General features: G+C 51.2%; 3 protein-coding genes across 3 annotated transcripts; all 3 read right to left on the reverse strand.

The window, feature by feature from the left end:
• Nucleotides 1–848: 848 nt before the first annotated feature.
• LOC311124153 (histone H2A) lies at nucleotides 849–1,235 on the reverse strand (the record flags this gene model as incomplete). The annotated part of the gene is made up of 1 exon (XM_084198354.1): nucleotides 849–1,235. The coding sequence occupies one exon, from the start codon at nucleotides 1,233–1,235 to the stop codon at nucleotides 849–851; it is 387 nt and encodes a 128-aa protein (XP_084054480.1).
• Nucleotides 1,236–1,907: 672 nt separating this feature from the next.
• LOC311124130 (histone H1-like) lies at nucleotides 1,908–2,531 on the reverse strand (the record flags this gene model as incomplete). The annotated part of the gene is made up of 1 exon (XM_084198338.1): nucleotides 1,908–2,531. The coding sequence occupies one exon, from the start codon at nucleotides 2,529–2,531 to the stop codon at nucleotides 1,908–1,910; it is 624 nt and encodes a 207-aa protein (XP_084054464.1).
• Nucleotides 2,532–4,768: 2,237 nt separating this feature from the next.
• Nucleotides 4,769–17,891, reverse strand: LOC311124154 (histone H2B-like; the record flags this gene model as incomplete). The annotated part of the gene is made up of 2 exons (XM_084198355.1): nucleotides 4,769–5,079; nucleotides 17,819–17,891. The coding sequence occupies 2 exons, from the start codon at nucleotides 17,889–17,891 to the stop codon at nucleotides 4,769–4,771; spliced, it is 384 nt and encodes a 127-aa protein (XP_084054481.1).
• Between the last annotated feature and the right edge of the window lie 2,249 nt (nucleotides 17,892–20,140).

The raw sequence follows: 20,140 nt of genomic DNA on the forward strand, positions 1-20,140 counted from the left end.
GATGGTCACCCGCTTGGCGTGGATGGCGCACAGGTTGGTGTCCTCGAACAGGCCGACCAGGTAAGCCTCGCTAGCCTCCTGCAGGGCCATCACGGCGGAGCTCTGGAAGCGCAGGTCGGTCTTGAAGTCCTGGGCGATTTCTCGCACCAGGCGCTGGAAGGGCAGCTTGCGGATGAGTAGCTCAGTGGACTTCTGGTAACGACGGATCTCTCTCAGAGCCACGGTGCCGGGCCTGTAACGGTGAGGCTTCTTCACACCGCCGGTGGCCGGGGCACTCTTGCGAGCAGCCTTAGTGGCGAGCTGCTTCCTGGGGGCTTTGCCACCGGTGGATTTGCGAGCGGTTTGCTTGGTTCTGGCCATGGCGCTGGGAGTATAGCCTCGAAATGCCTATGTGAAGTTTATAAAGCCGGCAGTGGCGCCTGCTGATTGGACACCATCTCCCCACCACCCCGATTGGCCCGTTGCGCAGGCCTCCTCCGTTGGCCATTGGACGCGAGGCCCGGCCTCTCCAAAATTCAAACTCCCGGTGCGCGCGCAATAGGACGCCGCCGGTCCTTTACGCGCAATAGGACGCCGCCGGCCCTTTACGCGCAATAATAGTCGCCAAAGTCAAGAGTGACATCTTATAGGCACGTGTAATCTAATGCTAGCCTGCTATGGCAAACGAGGCCTAGTAGGTGTAGTTGTTCATGCAAGGCCTCATGTGGGCACAGAATGTCGAAATAGTTGTGTATACACCCACTCAATGTATTGCGGTCATAGAAAGGTACTTTGCGCTTTTGGAGAGCTAGGTGGTTGGCTCTTAAAAGAGCCTTTGGGGGTTGAGTAGTCAAGTTGAAGTCGCGAATTTACTTGGCTTTGACTGCCTTCTCTGTCTTCTTGGGGAGTAGCACTGCCTGGATGTTGGGCAACACACCACCCTGAGCGATGGTCACACCGCCGAGCAGTTTGTTCAGCTCCTCGTCGTTACGGACGGCCAGCTGCAGGTGACGGGGGATGATACGAGTCTTCTTGTTGTCACGGGCAGCGTTGCCGGCCAACTCCAGGATCTCAGCAGTCAGGTACTCGAGCACGGCGGCCAGGTAGACTGGTGCGCCAGCGCCCACACGCTCGGCGTAGTTGCCTTTGCGCAGCAGCCTGTGCACACGGCCCACGGGGAACTGGAGACCAGCACGGGATGAACGGGTCTTTGCCTTCGCCCTGGCCTTGCCTCCGGTTTTGCCTCTTCCGCTCATATTGGTAGCTTGAGAAAGTCACAGAAAGTCTGAATGAGCCGCTCGCCACTTCGAGAGCCGTACATATACCTCGCCACAAGAGGCAACGATTGGCCACCGGGCCGGTGTGGCCTTATCCAATTGGAGCGAGGGACAGACGGACGGACAGACAGCTCTAAGCCGGTTCCCACCCACAGGCAGCGAGTGAGAGGCTACTTTGTTTCCCTCCGACTTTGTTACTTTGTGTCATTTCGCGTGAGCGCCAAAATGAAATCCTCACATTATTTCTCTCCAAATGGGAAACAAACAGCTGGTGAGGGTGCACTCTTGAGTTTGAAATCGAAGCCACTATAGTATTGTTATTGTTGTTACATGGCACTTGTAACACATCACAGCAGCCTGCCTCTGAACGGGAATAGCCCAGTGGCTCATATATAAAAATGGCTGGTGAGGGTGCACTCGTGAGGTCGAATTTCTAAGCCATTTTGGCCCTCTATTATATGCCTCTCCCTTCGCACACACCCAGAGTGGGACAATGTTGTGTGCGTAAAAGTAGCCTAGTGTGCGTAATTTCTTTTTCACGACAGGTAGTACATGGAAATCAATGCGCTTTCTATGGAAAGAGGTGGGTGGCTCTTAAAAGAGCCTTTTGTGGTACAACATGTGTCGAGTAGAACACTGTTTGTAATAGGTTTACTTCTTCTTGGGGGCTGCCTTCTTGGCCTTGGCTGCCTTGGGCTTGGCGGCTTTGGGCTTGGCTGCCTTTGTAGCCTTCTTGGGGCTCTTGGCTGCCTTCTTGGCCGCTGCGGCGGGCTTCTTCACCTTCTTGGGGCTCTTGGCGGCCTTTTTGGGTGTAGCGGGCTTCTTGGCCTTCTTGGGGGACTTCTTTGCGGTGACGGCCTTCTTGGCTGCTACCTTCTTGGGCTTCTTAGCCGCGGCTGGCTTCTTGGCGGCCACCTTCTTTACTTTGGGGACTGCGGCTTTCTTGGCGGGCTTCTTCGCCTCGACGGCTTTCTTGTTGAGCTTGAAGGAGCCGGATGCACCGGTGCCCTTGGTCTGGACCAGGGTGCCCTTGGTGACGAGGCTCTTGACTGCGATCTTGACGCGGGAGTTGTTCTTCTCCACGTCGTAGCCGCCTGCCGCCAGCATCTTCTTGAGCGCGGCCAGGGAAACGCCGCTCCTCTCCTTGGAAGCGGTCACAGCCTTGACGATGAGCTCGCCTACGCTGGGTCCCGCTTTCTTGGCCTTGGCTGCTGCCTTCTTCTTGGGTGCCTTGGCCGGTGCGGCGGCGGCGGGTGCTGGTGCGACTTCTGCCATGTCTGTCTGTCGTTTGGTCCGGTACACACACACACGGTCTGCGAGGAGTAGTTTCCTGTAGATGCTGTTCTGCGCTATTGAAGCTCCACACTGAGCAGGGGGCTGGCCTTAAACGCGACATGAGAACCACATCAAGCCACAATGCTCTTTCACTTGTGTTTTCTGTTCGCCTATATCGGCCCAAAAGTCACCGACGGAGCCGTGTTTTTGCTCCAAAAGCGAACGGCCCAGCGAGCAGACTTGTCTCCGTTCAGAATAAAGTCATGTGGGCCGCGGAAGGGCCGTGCATTTTGTTGCGACTCGCTCAAAATCTCACCGTTGGACTGTCGGGTGGAGCGGTGCGCACTGGTTTTCCTGTGCTATTTGTCTCCTAAATGGCCTAAAAGTGCATCCGATTGCGAGCAGCACTTGTTGTGTAGTGAGCCGAGATGTCTGGCAAGGGAATCAAATGGTTTGGTGTCCCCTGATGTGGTCCAGGGTGTTTTAAAGAAGTGCTCTTTTGGGGACCTTAAAACACATGCACCTGTGAGGCCTGGCTGAGACGAGTGTTGTACTTCAAGTTTCAAGTTGTATTCGTCGTATGTACAGGATCCACATGGTATAAACTGTCCTACGGCATGCTTACTTGCACTGTGTGTGTATTAGTACTTTTTGTGCACTGGCAGTGTGTGTGTTGTTGTTGTATTTGTAGCCTACTATTTCTACACAGTGAGATTGTGTGTTGTCTTCCCCTCCCTTCTGGTAGGTAGGTAGGTAGGTAGGTAGGTAGGTAGGTAGTTAGGTTGGCTGTCACTCCTTAGGTTGGCTGTCACTCCTTAGGTTGGCTGTCACTCCTTCACTAGACTCTTTCAGTCTCTCTCTCTCTCCGAGTGGGACAAGGGCTGCATATGTGGTTGGACTGGGAGAAGAATCCCAGCAGGTGCATGTGGGTCAGAAGGCTGATTGCGGCCTCTTTTCTTTTCCCTGTTGTATAGGCTATCCCCAAGGTAGTCATTGGAATCCACTACTGCTCCAACGACTATCACACTCACTCACTCACTCATTCACTCCTTCAGTCACTCACTCACTCTCTCTCTCACTCTCAGTCTCTCTCTCTCTCGCTCTCTCTATCTCTCATTCTCTCTCTGTCTCTCTCTCTCTCCCTCTCTCTCTCCAAGTGGGACAAGGGCTGCATATGTGGTTGGACTGTGAGAAGAATCCCAGCAGGTGCATGTGGGTCAGAAGGCTGATTGCGGCCTCTTTTCTTTTCCCTGTTGTATAGGCTATCCCCAAGGTAGTCATTGGAATCCACTACTGCTACAACGACTATCACACTCACTCCTTCTCTGTGTTATACTGTGACTTGGCCTACAGACACATTCATATCCCCACTTTGTCACGTGGAAGCCACTGCCTTTTATCCTGTTGCCTCGTGAGTGTAGTAGGAAGGAAAATACACTACGTGACTCAAATGTACTACACTTCACATGGACATTTTGAGTCATGTAGCAGACGCTCTTATCCAGAGCCACTTACAGTTAAGTGAGTGCGTACATTTTCATACTGGCCCCCCGTGGGAAACGAACCCGCAACCCTGGCGTTGCAAGCGCTGTGCTCTACCAACTGAGCTACAGGGGACTATATGGATGATGCGACCTTGACCGGAAATGACCTGTAGGCCAAAAGGGCTACGTTCATATATATATATATATATAATTATATACATTCATTCATATTGTTCACCACCTTTTTATTCTTGCCATTATCATTCTCATCATTAGGGTATAGTCCAATGATGGAGCATCCATTCACTCCATCCGTGTCCTACCGATTCAGGAAGTCAACTCAAAATGACTATCCGCTCATTAGACGACAAAAGGCATTTCTTTCCAATCAAACCCAACAGACTGCCTTTTTGATTCATTTATTTACACCCTTTGTCAAATGGTGCCATTTTACATTGCCTTCACCTGGAATGGAGCCCGACAAACATGGGTTACTATTCAGCGCGCAAAGACACCAAAAAAGGCGCGCTAAACCCCTACGCTGGAACGGGCAGGGGAAATGATACAATGTAGCCGCTCTCCGAGCCGGCGCGCGCCGCCCATTAAACAATGATACAATGTAACCGCGGTCGTACAATGTAACGCAGCCTACCTACGCATTCATTCGGTGGCGATGGAATTGCTTTTTTTACTGACAGAGTGGGTGGCTCTTAAAAGAGCCTTTGGGTTAGTAGAGCAGTCCAAATGCGCTGTTTACTTGGAGCTGGTGTACTTGGTTACGGCCTTGGTGCCCTCGGACACGGCGTGTTTGGCAAGTTCACCGGGGAGCAGCAGGCGCACTGCGGTCTGGATCTCCCTGGAGGTGATGGTAGAACGCTTGTTGTAGTGGGCCAGGCGAGAGGACTCTCCGGCGATACGCTCGAAGATGTCGTTCACGAAGGAGTTCATGATTCCCATGGCCTTGGAGGAGATGCCGGTGTCGGGGTGGACCTGCTTCAGGACTTTGTACACGTAGATGGCGTAACTCTCCTTCCTGGACTTTCTGCGCTTCTTGCCGCCCTTCCCTGCGGTCTTGGTGACGGCTTTCTTGGAGCCCTTCTTGGGCGCTGACTTTGCTGGCTCGGGCATGATGATGTCTCGTTGCTTCTCAGAAACGAATGAGGGGGTGAAGGGCGCTTACCCGTCTTATGAAGAGGAAGCTAAGCAAAGTCAGCGGCCGTAGACACTCCCCTGCTCCCTCCCTCCCTCCCTCCTCTCTATAGCCTATGCTCTGTGACCGATGGGGAATTGTGTGTTTCAAAAGGGGGGCTTTAATAGGTGTCCAAATGGCACGATTGTTGTGCCAAATAATGCTGGTGATAGAATTGCCCACTTTGGCACCGTCAGACATAGGGCTCCCATTTTGGACTGTGTGTGTGTGTGCGCGCTGTCCCCCTCTTTTCGAGCCACGTCTACCGACTCGTGGTGGCTTTATGTTGTCCAAATTCCACTATTGCTTGACCCAAAATAATAACGTTCTTACACTTTGCCACTGTCAGATATAGGCCTCCCTCTGTGCACTAAAACTGGACGGGACATTAGAATCCTCTAATTAATACTCCCTGTCCACTCGAAGTGGCTCATACTTTCTTACTAAATAGCATACAATTTTTTATATATATATATATATATATATATATAACACTATATGGAATGGGCCCATTTGAAGCGGATGTGGGTGGCTCTTAAAAGAGCCTTTGGGTTCGAGTCGGGGTGTTGAGGTTCCGAAGAGAGTGGGTTTAACCGCCGAAACCGTACAGGGTGCGTCCCTGACGTTTCAGAGCGTAGACCACGTCCATGGCGGTAACGGTCTTCCTCTTGGCGTGCTCGGTGTAGGTGACTGCGTCACGGATAATTGTCACTTACCTGTACTTACTGGCTGCCAGCCCTCGGTGGAGTATATCGAGGAACAGAGGGTGCCTTTTAGGATAAGGACTAACAAGGTTTTGACTAGGTGGGATACAGCTACGACCGGAAGTGACTTTTCCCTAGCAGGTTAGGCTAATTAGGCTAGAGTGCAGATACTTGACATGTACAGTACAACAACAAATCACAGAGGGCCTGTTACCACAGCCTATAGGCTTGAACATCATAATATAACAATATATAATAATACTCATACATAATAATCGAAAATCACCTTTGACTACAGTGACATTGGTAGTAAGTAGGCTACAGTATAATGGATAGCTACCCAACTGGGACAGAAAGTGGAAATGGAAGGGGGACACGCAGTGAGCAAAACTCCTAACGACATAAAAACACAGACACTTCAGTGGAACGCACAGGGCAAGGCGGGAAGGAAGACGTGGAGAAGGACTATTGAAGAGGAGATGAAGAACACCGGAAGCATCGAGTGAAGAAATGGGCCCGGAACAGGGTTAGGCCGAGATGCACTGTTGACGCCCTATGCTTCATTTAGGACCTCAAAGAAATGAGTCAACTCCTATAGGGACTATTTTCACCGCCACCTGCTGGACCAGAGGTCATGTGGCCAACACTCTGCTTGAGATCATTAAGAGCTATAAGGAGTCCATCAACTACCTGGTCAGTCAAGTCATATAGGGGGGGATTTCATGGCCACCTGCTGGAGCAGAAGTAATGTTTGCCAACACTGGCCTTAAAATCATTAGGAGCTATAAGGAGTCCATCAACTAACTGGTCAGTCAAGTCATATAGGGAGGGATTTCATGGCCACCTGCTGGAGCACAAGTAATGTTTGCCAACACTGGCCTTAAAATCATTAGGAGCTATAAGGAATAAATCAACTCATCATTCAAGTCATATAGGGAGGGATCTTAGCACCACCTGCTGGATCAGAAGTACCCTTCACCGTAGGCACAAGAGAGCCATCATCTCTCAACCGGTGCAATTTCCATAAGTATGTGGTAATAAAACAAACAACGACCGCTCATCATATAGGCAGTGGTTTCAAAACTCTAAGCGCGTGTTCAAGTAGAGCACACCAAATCATACATGTACTTGTTCATCACACTGAATCAGTGTTTAATCTAGAAATACATGCCTCGCGTTGCAATACGTGTTCTGGTAATGTCATTGCTTTCCACAATGCAATGCTCACATCACTTTCCGTGTGATATTGTTGTTCATTTGTTCAAATGTATTTGACTATGACTTAATCCGACTGCTCTGAATTCATAATCACCTCACGGTTTGGTGTTAACCTACCGATTTTCAACTGCTTTGCCTACTGCAGATTAGGAACGCTGTCATGAAAATGTATGCTTGGGAAGTCTAAAATGAGGGTAACTCCCCTTAAGGTAAATGTCTGTGTTCTGAGTGGCAAAAAAAATACTGATTTTTTAATGCCATTTAGATATGTGCATACAGCCTGTCCTTAGGCAAACGCATTTAGAAGGGAAAGAAGTGGAACCAATGAATACTTTTCTTGCCTTGGGGTTGAAGCTCCATTGTATCTCTCGTAAGTAATGGGTCTGCCCACAGAGATCCTATACTAGTTAGTGTTGTAGTTCCTATTTCTACGGTTTTGCCTACCTGCAGCAATCAGGATTTACCTGCAGTGTTGATTGCGAATCCGTAATTTCTCATCTCATAATAACAGATGTTTTGCAAACCGTTGATGTTTAAATAAATGGATTCCCGGTGTCCGGATACCTTTTCTCTTAAGGGATCTGATTGAGTGAATCCAAAGTAAAAATGTGAACATTTTTCTGACTTGGTCTAAATACATTATAGGATGAATCATTCAGGTAAAATAACACAATGTCTATTTGAGTTGAATCAAATCAAATCAAATCAAATCAAATCAAATTTTATTGGTCACATGCGCCGAATACAACAGGTGCAGACATTACAGTGAAATGCTTACTTACAGCCCTTAACCAACAGTGCATTTATTTTAAACAAAAAAGTAAGAATAAAACAACAACAAAAAAGTGTTGAGAAAAAAAGAGCAGAAGTAAAATAAAGTGACAGTAGGGAGGCTATATATACAGTAAAATAAAGTGACAGTAGGGAGGCTATATATACAGGGGGGTACCGTTGCATAGTCAATGTGCGGGGGCACCGGCTAGTTGAGGTAGTTGAGGTAATATGTACATGTGGGTAGAGTTAAAGTGACTATGCATAAATACTTAACAGAGTAGCAGCAGCGTAAAAAGGATGGGGTGGGGGGGGCAGTGCAAATAGTCCGGGTAGCCATGATTAGCTGTTCAGGAGTCTTATGGCTTGGGGGTAGAAGCTGTTGAGAAGTCTTTTGGACCTAGACTTGGCACTCCGGTACCGCTTGCTGTGCGGTAGCAGAGAGAACAGTCTATGACTAGGGTGGCTGGAGTCTTTGACAATTTTGAGGGCCTTCCTCTGACACCGCCTGGTATAGAGGTCCTGGATGGCAGGGAGCTTTGCCCCAGTGATGTACTGGGCCGTACGCACTACCCTCTGTAGTGCCTTGCGGTCAGAGGCCAAGCAGTTGCCATACCAGGCGGTGATGCAACCAGTCAGGATGCTCTCGATGGTGCAGCTGTAGAATTTTTTGAGGATCTGAGGACCCATGCCAAATCTTTTTAGTCTCCTGAGGGGGAATAGGCTTTGTCGTGCCCTCTTCACGACTGTCTTGGTGTGTTTGGACCATGATAGTTCGTTGGTGATGTGGACACCAAGGAACTTGAAGCTCTCAACCTGTTCCACTACAGCCCCGTCGATGAGAATGGGGGCGTGCTCAGTCCTCTTTTTTTTCCTGTAGTCCACAATCATCTCCTTTGTCTTGGTCACGTTGAGGGAGAGGTTGTTGTCCTGGCACCACACGGCCAGATCTCTGACCTCCTCCCTATAGGCTGTCTCATCGTTGTCGGTGATCAGGCCTACCACTGTTGTGTCGTCGGCAAACTTAATGATGGTGTTGGAGTCGTGCCTGGCCATGCAGTCATGGGTGAACAGAGAGTACAGGAGGGGACTGAGCACGCACCCCTGAGGGGCCCCCGTGTTGAGGATCAGTGTGGCAGATGTGTTGTTACCTACCCTTACCACCTGGGGGCGGCCCGTCAGGAAGTCCAGGATCCAGTTGCAGAGGGAGGTGATTAGTCCCAGGATCCTTAGCTTAGTGATGAGCTTAGAGGGCACTATGGTGTTGAATGCTGAGCTGTAGTCAATGAATAGCATTCTCACGTAGGTGTTCCTCTTGTCCAGGTGGGAAAGGGCAGTGTGGAGTGCGATAGAGATTGCATCATCTGTGGATCTGTTGGGGCGGTATGCAAATTGGAGTGGGTCTAGGGTTTCTGGGATTATGCTGTTGATGTGAGCCATGACCAGTCTTTCAAAGCACTTCATGGCTACAGACGTCAGTGCTACGGGTCGGTAGTCATTTAGGCAGGTTATCTTAGAGTTCTTGGGCACGGGGACTATGGTGGTCTGCTTGAAACATGTTGGTATTACAGACTCAGTCAGGGACATGTTGAAAATGTCAGTGAAGACACTTGCCAGTTGGTCAGCACATGCTCGGAGTACACGTCCTGGTAATCCGTCTGGCCCTGCGGCCTTGTGAATGTTGACCTGCTTAAAAGTCTTACTCACATCGGCTACGGAGAGCGTGATCACATAGTCGTCCGGAACAGCTGGTGCTCTCATGCATGCTTCAGTGTTGCTTGCCTCGAAGCGAGCATAGAATTGGTTTAGCTCGTCTGGTAGGCTTGTGTCACTGGGCAGCTCGCGGCTGTGCTTCCCTTTGTAGTCTGTAATAGTTTTCAAGCCCTGCCACATCCGACGAGCGTCAGAGCCAGTGTAGTATGATTCAATCTTAGACCTGTATTGACTCTTTGCCTGTTTGATGGTTCGTCGGAGGTCATAGCGGGATTTCTTATAAGCGTCCGGGTTAGAGTCCCGTTCCTTGAAAGCGGCAGCTCTACCCTTTAGCTCAGTGCGGATGTTTCCTGTAATCCATGGCTTCTGGTTGGGGTATGTACGTACGGTCACTGTGGGGACGACATCATCGATGCACTTATTGATGAAGCCAGTGACTGATGTGGTGTACTCCTCAATGCTGTCTGAAGAATCCCGGAACATGTTCCAGTCTGTGCTAGCAAAACAGTCCTGTAGCTTAGCATCTGCGTCATCTGACCACTTTTTTATTAGCCGAATCACTGGTGCTTCCTGCTTCAGTTTTTGCTTATAAGCAGGAATCAGGAGGATAGTGTTATGGTCAGATTTGCCAAATGGAGGGCGAGGGAGAGCTTTGTATGCGTCTTTGTGTGTGGAGTAAAGGTGGTCTAGAGTTTTTTCCCCTCTGGTTGCACATTTAACATGCTGGTAGAAATGAGGTAGAACAGATTTAAGTTTCCCTGCATTAAAGTCCCCGGCTACTAGGAGCGCTGCATCTGGATGAGCGTTTTCCTGTTGATTAATGGCCTTGTACAACTCATTCAGTGCAATCTTAATGCCAGCATTGGTTTGTGGTGGTAAATAGACAGCTATGAAAAATATAGATGAAAACTCTCTTGGTAAATAGTGTGGTCTACAGCTTATCAACATAATATAATCATTTTTTACCTCTATCATCTTTACTCTATGTATTGGACCACATCTAAACAACTTACTCAAGCTTATCTACGCATAAAAACAAGCTAAAAGATCTACTCAATAATATGACGTGTGCTTTTGTTGACTGTAATAGCTTGAGTACATTCCACAAAGTCATTTTTTTACAGTGTATCTAAAGACACGTTTGTTGTGGTGATGCACTTTTTCTTTGACGTTGAACTTGCATTGAACAGACAAATCCATTTCGTTACAACCCTTTTGTAGTATGATTTAGGAATATTTGTGGATGATCCTAATGTCTATGCTTGAATAGTGATTGGTTGTTGGTGAAATATTGTTGAGAACCCATCGTTTCCTGCCCTTTTTTCACTATTGAGCAATGTTGAAACATTTGTTTTGCTATTGGATTCATAATGGTGACCTGGGACAAGTAATTAGTGAAAACCAGAGTTCAGCAGTTGCCATTAAAGCGATCGAACCAAGTCATCCTAATAGGCTAGTATTAGCCTAAAGCAGGGTTTCCCAAACTCGGGGCACGTTTTGGGAGTTTTTGCCCTAGCACTACACAGCTGCTTCAAATAATCAACTCATCATCATGAAGCTGGAGTATTAGAATCAGCTGTGGAGTGCTAGGGCAAAACGCAAAACGCGCACCCCTTGGGGACCCCAGGACCGCGTTTGGGAAACGCTGGCCGAAAGGGAATCACCATGATGTGCAGTACCCACATTTAACCACAAGATGGCCTCCGTGCTCCACTGTAAAGTTTTGGCCTCTGCATGAGTCTCTCAGCAGCACTGCAACATGGGACTTTCAAAGTAAGTTGGCATGCAATGTTTTTTCTGGACTGCATGCAAGGCTATTATTACACACAACTAATAGTGTCAATTATTCATCTGAACACAATTCTTGTTACTATTCGGCCTATATTATCACTCGTTTCTTTTTCCCCTCCTTTGTAAAGCATTTTACTGTGCTACTATAGTTCAAAGGAAGTGGATGATGCCAGATGGTTGTGTATATACACACAAACAAACATTGAAGCTAGACTTCAGGCAACTAAAAGGTGCAATACGTAGCTTTTAGACGTGTTAGTGAACAACATACATGGTGGCTAATGTAGAGGTGCGTGTATACATGGAACAATTGTGCCTTTTTGATGGAAATATGGAGGTGGCTCTTAAAAGAGCCTTTGGGGGATTTTCGAGTTCAGGTCATCCTCATTTATGCGCGCTCTCCGCGAATACGGCGGGCCAGCTGGATGTCCTTGGGCATGATGGTCACCCGCTTGGCGTGGATGGCGCACAGGTTGGTGTCCTCGAACAGGCCGACCAGGTAAGCCTCGCTAGCCTCCTGCAGGGCCATCACGGCGGAGCTCTGGAAGCGCAGGTCGGTCTTGAAGTCCTGGGCGATTTCTCGCACCAGGCGCTGGAAGGGCAGCTTGCGGATGAGTAGCTCAGTGGACTTCTGGTAACGACGGATCTCTCTCAGAGCCACGGTGCCGGGCCTGTAACGGTGAGGCTTCTTCACACCGCCGGTGGCCGGGGCACTCTTGCGAGCAGCCTTAGTGGCGAGCTGCTTCCTGGGGGCTTTGCCACCGGTGGATTTGCGAGCGGTTTGCTTGGTTCTGGCCATGGCGCTGGGAGTATAGCCTCGAAATGCCTATGTGAAGTTTATAAAGCCGGCAGTGGCGCCTGCTGATTGGACACCATCTCCCCACCACCCCGATTGGCCCGTTGCGCAGGCCTCCTCCGTTGGCCATTGGACGCGAGGCCCGGCCTCTCCAAAATTCAAACTCCCGGTGCGCGCGCAATAGGACGCCGCCGGTCCTTTACGCGCAATAATAGTCGCCAAAGTCAAGAGTGACATCTTATAGGCACGTGTAATCTAATGCTAGCCTGCTATGGCAAACGAGGCCTAGTAGGTGTAGTTGTTCATGCAAGGCCTCATGTGGGCACAGAATGTCGAAATAGTTGTGTATACACCCACTCAATGTATTGCGGTCATAGAAAGGTACTTTGCGCTTTTGGAGAGCTAGGTGGTTGGCTCTTAAAAGAGCCTTTGGGGGTTGAGTAGTCAAGTTGAAGTCGCAGTAGCGAATTTACTTGGCTTTGACTGCCTTCTCGGTCTTCTTGGGGAGTAGCACTGCCTGGATGTTGGGCAACACACCACCCTGAGCGATGGTCACACCGCCGAGCAGTTTGTTCAGCTCCTCGTCGTTACGGACGGCCAGCTGCAGGTGACGGGGGATGATACGAGTCTTCTTGTTGTCACGGGCAGCGTTGCCGGCCAACTCCAGGATCTCAGCAGTCAGGTACTCGAGCACGGCGGCCAGGTAGACTGGTGCGCCAGCGCCCACACGCTCGGCGTAGTTGCCTTTGCGCAGCAGCCTGTGCACACGGCCCACAGGGAACTGGAGACCAGCACGGGATGAACGGGTCTTTGCCTTCGCCCTGGCCTTGCCTCCGGTTTTGCCTCTTCCGCTCATATTGGTAGCTTGAGAAAGTCACAGAAAGTCTGAATGAGCCGCTCGCCACTTCGAGAGCCGTACATATACCTCGCCACAAGAGGCAACGATTGGCCACCGGGCCGGTGTGGCCTTATCCAATTGGAGCGAGGGACAGACGGACGGACAGACAGCTCTAAGCCGGTTCCCACCCACAGGCAGCGAGTGAGAGGCTACTTTGTTTCCCTCCGACTTTGTGTCATTTCGCATGAGCGCAAAAATGTCCGAAATGAAATCGACTAGTTACCGGAGTGTAACTCCAGTTCTATGAGTGGAGCGGAGCCCCATAGGGGAGCTATGCTCCTAGTGGTTTACCCTCTGCCCTAAGGCAGACGCAGCCTGAAACAAAATTATGCACACACCTACAGCCAATAGGAGTACAGGTGTCCCTATATAAGGAACCCCGTTCCCTCAATCTGCCTCCCGAGATATTATCTTCAGCGAGACTAGAGAGGGTCGGTAGGGCCTTAAGTCCTATGGGGCTCCGCTCCACTCATAGAACTGGAGTTACACTCCGGTAACTAGTCGTTCTATATCGTGGAGCTCCGCCCCATAGGGGAGCTATGCTCCTAGTGGTTTAAGGCGGAGCGAAACGCTCCAAAATGTACTCCCTGCCGAGCCTAACACTTCCCATTAAAAAATGCAAAGGTCAAGCCCAGCAATGGCTGCAACCAATTCCCGCAGTACTGCGACTAAAAACCCATCAAGGCGTCACAATATACCGCGTCATCGGTTATAGACCCGCCCCATCTAGCTCAATGACAATGTCAATGGCTGTTGGGCAGATCAATAGAATAGACGCCGTGCTAATCTGACTAGCAGATAGCCGTGCCTCAATATTCTATGGAACAAAATATACCAGTCATACTAAACTGAACCTCAGATAGATGACCTCACATTCTGTCCACTCAGTACATGTTTCTATATGCTGATACTGTCAGCCAGGAGACATGCCACAGAATATGCTCTTCATCCAAAGCGGACCTGATAGAGATCAGTCTATCATCCTGCTTCTCCCTCCTCTACCTCAAGATTCTCCTTCAGCTGTGCTGAGTGCAATCGAGATTGGAGTTTAAAAGGCTTATTCCTGACATAAGTCTTCCTAACCAGAGCGGACCTGATTGGAACCTGTCCAAGGTCCTGCTCTGTCCTCTCTTTCTAGCTCAAGAACGCCTTTCAGCTCTGCTGAAATTCGATCGAACAAAAGAGTTAGAAAACATGTCCATAATATGTTACTTCTAATAAAAGTGGACTTATGAACTTATTCACAATCCTGCTTTCTTTCTCTGTTCTGCTCAAGATCTCCCTTCAGCCACGCTGAGTACCGACCGAGCCAAAGAGTTAGAAGACATATCCAACAGATAGAAACGGATAAAAGGAGACGGTGTCGACCATGACGCTGCTCTACAAATATCCTCTACCTCTGTTCCTCTGAAAAGAGCAGTAGAAGCTGCTACTCCACGAGTGGAGTGCGCTCTAATACCCTGAGGCGGTTGTTGCCCCGCCGCCTCGTACGCCGTCTCAATGCCTTCACAAAGCCAATGAGACAAACGCTGTTTTGAAAGTGGTCTACCCAATGCAGCCGCACCGTGACACACAAACAGCTGAGGTGATGACCTAACCGCCTCTGTGCGCCTAACGTAACACGCCAAAGCGCGTACTGGGCACAGACAGTGAAGCTTTTCCTCACTCCTCTCCCCGTGAGGAGGGGGATGAAAAGCCCACAATTCCACGATCTGCGATCTATATGCACTGTTAATAACCTTCGGCACAAATGCCGGGTTAGGACGTAACACCGCTCTGCTCAGATCGCCATTAATGGCTAGGCAGTCGGGTCTCGTCGACAGTGCACACAAATCGCTGACTCGTTTAGCAGTAGTCAAGGCGAGCAACAGCGCCGTCTTGATAGACAGCATCTTGAGGGGTATTTGATTCAATGGCTCGAACGGCGACTTACATAGCGCTTCGAGAACCAATGCCAAATCCCACTTGGGCAGCGTAGCTCTAGGCCTTGGCCTAAGCCGTCGCGTTCCCAATAGGAAACGTCTCACTAACGGGTGAGTGAACACACTTTTCCCGTTAAACCCTTCATGACCAGCTGAAATTGCCGCTGCAAACACTCGAATAGTGGAGGGCGATTTCTGCTTATCAAACATAGACTGTAGGAATGAGAGCACACTCTCTACCTGACAGCTCATGGGGTCCACGTCCTGTGTATCACACCATCGTGAGAAAACATTCCATCTGCTGGTATACAACCTGCAAGTGGAACCGGCTCTTGCGCCCTGTATTGTTCTGATCACTGCATCAGACAACCCACGGCGCTTTAACCTGTCCCATTCAGGAACCAAGCCTTCAGTGGTTGGCCGATTATGGGCCCTTGCCCTATCGAGCCTCCCGCCTGAATCAACGCGTCTCGTCGATGTGGAATTGGCCAGGGTGGCGCAATCAACATCTGACTCATCTCTGCAAACCACGGAGCCCCCGGGCGATCGGGCGCTATCAGTATCACTGACAGCCCCTCTGACCTCACCCTGGCTAGCAGTGGGAGAATGCAAGACAGCGGAGGGAATGCATACAGGAGAACTCTCGGCCACGGGTAGTGCGCAAATGCGTCTCTTCCCAATGGCGGTTCGTCCTGGTTCCTCAGAGAGAACCATAGGGGACACTGCGCGTTCACACGTGACGCGAACAGGTCCACCTCGGCTCTCCCGAATTGTTCCCAAATCTGTAGAACAATGTCCGGGTGCAGACACCACTCGTCGTCTCGAGGACCCCCTCTTGACATGATGTCTGCCCCTACGTTCAAGTAGCCCGGAATGTGTGCTGCTCTCAACGAGCGAAGGTGCTTGTGAGCCCACAGCCACAATTCCACTGCCGCCCGATGAAGGGCAGGAGACCTGACCCCTCCCTGGCGGTTTATGTGAGCCACTGTGGTTCGGTTGTCTGACCAGACCAGCACATCGCGACCCCGAAGGGTAGACGCGAAGTGGGTCAAGACCAGTCTCACCGTTTCCAACTCTAGGAGGTTGATGTGACGACCTGATTGAGGCCATGCACCTCCTATCGCTTGAGACTGACATGTCCCTCCCCATCCAGTCAGAGAGGCATCTGTAAACACTGGAATGTAGGATGACACCTTGCCCATCGGGACTCCGTGCGTGAGAACGCACGGGTTCCGCCAATAGTCCAAGTCTGCTCTTAGCGAGAGAGGAACCACCACCAACCGATGACGTTGACGCACTGGGTCTAGTCTTAGTTGGGCGAACCACCGCTGTGCTTTGCGCATGTGCAGAAGCCCTAGCGGGACCACAGAGTGGGCTGCCGACATGAGACCCAAAAGTGACATGATCGATAGCGCCGTTACTGTGTGATTCGGACGACACTTCCTCAGGGCTAGCAACAATGCTGCCCTTCGAGGGTCCGAAATTCGCGCCCTCATCATAACAGTGTCTAACTGTAGTCCCAAGTAGACAATCTGATGACTGGGCCAAGGTGCGCTCTTTTTCCAATTCACAGCAAACCCCAGACGCGTGAGATGCATCACTGTCTGTGTCGTGTGTGTGAACGCCAGCTCTGCTGACGGGGCGAGAATCAACAGGTCGTCTAGGTAGGCTAATAGCCTTATCCCTTGACGACGCAGCGGTTCCAATGCCGCCTCCACACATTTGGAAAACGTCCGAGGTGCCAGGGCGTACCCAAACGGCATCCTCGTGAACTCGTACGCCACCCCTTGAAAGGCGAACCGCAGAAACTTTCTGTGACGCGATTGTATCGGCACATGAAAGTACGCGTCCTTTAGGTCTATGCTTGTACAAAAATCTCCCTTCTGAACACATTCCAGTAGGCGTTTTGTCGTCAGCATTCGGAAGGGCCGTTTGGTTATGCTCTCGTTGAGAATGCGTAAATCCAAAATCGGCCTCACTCCCCCCGTCTTTTTTGGCACTAGGAAATAGGGCGAGTAAAGCCCCTTGTTCCTTTGCTCCCGGGGAACTACTGTGACCGCCTCCTTCGCCAAAAGTTCCGTAATCTCTGATTTCAGAGCGGCTACTTTGTCTGGCGTTTTCATCACCGTTTCCACCACTCCCCTGAACGGGGGTGGGGTTCGGCGGAATTGGAGGGCATAACCCTTCTCTAACGTCTGTTCTAGCCAGCGTGAGAGGGTACAGCTTTGACGCCACTGCCAGCAATGCATGGAAAGCGGGTGCGCACGAAGCTGTGGTGCATCCAGTAGGAAGGACCTGTATTCCTCTATGGCCCCTGCCGCCGCTATTCCCCAACACTGGGTTGGTGGAATAGCCCAAGGTGGGCCCCCCTTGAAAGGGAGAGGACACATCAGCTCGTTCTGGGTGAGTCGGGGGCTTTGATACGTTGGTTACGACCGTAACTCCAGTAATCTTGCCCTCCGTGAACGCAGCACGGGTCTGAACTGCGCTGTCTGAGGTACTGGCCTGAGACAGAGCGCTCTGCCCGGAAAGCGATTGCGTCATCATGTCATTGTCTGACTGAGACTGCCGCTTAACATGAGACCTATCCTTTACAGAATTCAATAGAACCTGAAAGGTGTGATCTCTGACTGACACCACACGGTGGCGCCACAATGCTTCTTTACTGGTCTTAGGCGGCTGCTCAGCGACACACTCAATGTGTGGCGAGCTGCGCTCATAGCCATGGGCATTGATACGTTCAGAACAATTTGGAGGCGTCCATACCTTGGAGGTATTCCCGCTCTCCGTGAACGTCGCACAGGTCTGATCTGCGTTGACTGAGGCATTGGCCTGCAGCAAGGCGTCATTCCCAGCTAACGGCAGCGCCTTCATGTCACATTGGGACAGAGGCATTTGCCTGCTATGTGAGACCTTTACTGCAGAGCTCCTAGGAGTCTGCAGTAAGAGATCTTTATTAGGTGAGCTAAGGCTGTGCCTTGCTACCTTTACCCTTTTCCTCTCTTGAGCGCGCTCAGCTACACACTCTAAGTGGGTTGAACTACACTCAAGATGGTGAGGGAGAGACATAGAACGTGAAGTGTTCTTAACCTTATGGAATAAAAGTCCTTCTTTGACAGTGTCAATGAGAATCATCTCTTTATTCACATATTTATAAAAACAGCCCTCCACGCCCTGAACAGTGGGGTGGGGGGGAACAGTAGGCCTCTCTGCGTCACGCGCCGGGCCGTCTTCTGCTCTCTCCCCCTCGCCTCGTCAGAGGTGCCGCCTTTTCTGGGACACCTTCTGGTGCTTCCAGGCTGGCCTCTGGACGACCTCCTTCTCCGGCGGGACCGACGTTGTCACCGTTGCTGCTGGAGGGGCCGAGCCCGCTCTCCCGCTGCTCTGGGTGTGCGTCTGTCGCCTGGCCCTTCGCCTCCCAGCTGACTTGTTGGGGGCGTTGGAGGTGGACGGGTTGGTTGGGGCTCTGCTGGCCTTCATTGCCAGTGGCAAATGTTTCGCCAGGTGCCTCCTCTCCTCGTCCAGTTTGGCGATGCGTTCGGTAGCGTCCTTCACAGCGAGGCCAAATAGCCCTTCGCTGGAGACGGGGGCGTTGAGCAAGGATGCCCTGTCGGTCTCCTTCATGGCCGTCATGGACAGCCAGAGGTGCCGCTCAGTAACCACCGAGGTGGCCATGGTCCTGCCCGCGCATATCGCCACCGCTTGCGTCAGGTGGAGTATGGCTCCAGAAATCCTGGAGGCCTCCTCCACTTCCTCACCGGTCAACTCTGACCTGCCCGTTGTGAGACGGGACAGGGAGGCCGCGAGGAGGGCGATGTTGTTCGCCGCTGCAACGCTCTGGGCTCCCAGCGTGAAGGATTTCTCAGCCAATTGGGCTGTGAACCTGTCCCTCTGTGCTGGCAGGGTGGCCTTCTTGGAGGCTGCCCAGGGACTCGAACCCGGCACTAGGTACGCCGTCATGGCGCCTTCGAGCCTAGGGATTCCCTTAGCTGCCCACTCGTATCCAGCCACTCTGGTGAATGGGGTGTACACTCTGGCCGGCGAACGCGCCGCCAGAGGTGCCCCCCACGAGCCCTCGACATATTTGCCCAGAGAGGGCAAGGCTGGAGCCATTGGCTCAGCCGCCCTTCTCGGCACGGAGTAGGGGCCGCCCTCCATCAAATCCACCTCCATTGGAGGGGGAGCTGGGGGCAGCGCAATCTCCAGTCGGGTGGCCGCCCTCTCAATGAGTCCGGGAAAGTCCGAACGCAGAGAGGCGGCCGCGAAGGACAGAGCCTCTGACCTGGCAGAGCTCATGTCATCTCCGCACAGGGAACCCTCAGACCTCACGCTTTCCGTAGGAAAGGGGGTCTTAAAGGCTGGCGCCAGAGCTCCAGATTGCCCCATTGGGACATCCGGCTCGGCGCTCTCCCCGTCATCCTCTGACTCAGCACTGCCCGCTGATGCCTCTGATCCAGAGGCGAGCACGGACATTGCGTCGTCGAGAGGGACCTCCTCTCTAAAAAACGTCCAGCGCTGCTTTCTCTCCTTCATAGGAAGGAGAGCGCAGGAGGCGCAATTAGGAGGGTTGCCGAGACCTTCCTTGGCATGCAGCGGTCCCAAGCACACGAAACATAGGTCGTGGGGGTCCGAAGTAGCCATGGCGGTACAGCGGCATAGGGCCCTGAAAAGGGCCTTTGGGGGTGGATAACTTGGCGTGCTCATTTAGAAGACGTTGACGGCTGGCAGTCAACGACGAAATTCTTCTTGAGTCTTCTAGGCTTCTTCACTCTAGTCCAGTCGCTGAAGATAATGGGAGGCAGATTGAGGGAACGGGGTTCCTTATATAGGGACACCTGTACTCCTATTGGCTGTAGGTGTGTGCATAATTTTGTTTCAGGCTGCGTCTGCCTTAGGGCAGAGGGTAAACCACTAGGAGCATAGCTCCCCTATGGGGCGGAGCTCCACGATATAGAACCTCACATTATTTCTCTCCAAATGGGAAACAAACAGCTGGTGAGGGTGCACTCTTGAGTTTGAAATCGAAGCCACTATAGTATTGTTATTGTTGTTACATGGCACTTGTAACACATCACAGCAGCCTGCCTCTGAACGGGAATAGCCCAGTGGCTCATATATAAAAA

Source organism: Coregonus lavaretus, assembly GCF_964263955.1.
Source record: "Coregonus lavaretus genome assembly, contig: HAP1_SCAFFOLD_528, whole genome shotgun sequence".
NCBI classification, from domain to species: Eukaryota; Metazoa; Chordata; class Actinopteri; order Salmoniformes; family Salmonidae; genus Coregonus; species Coregonus lavaretus.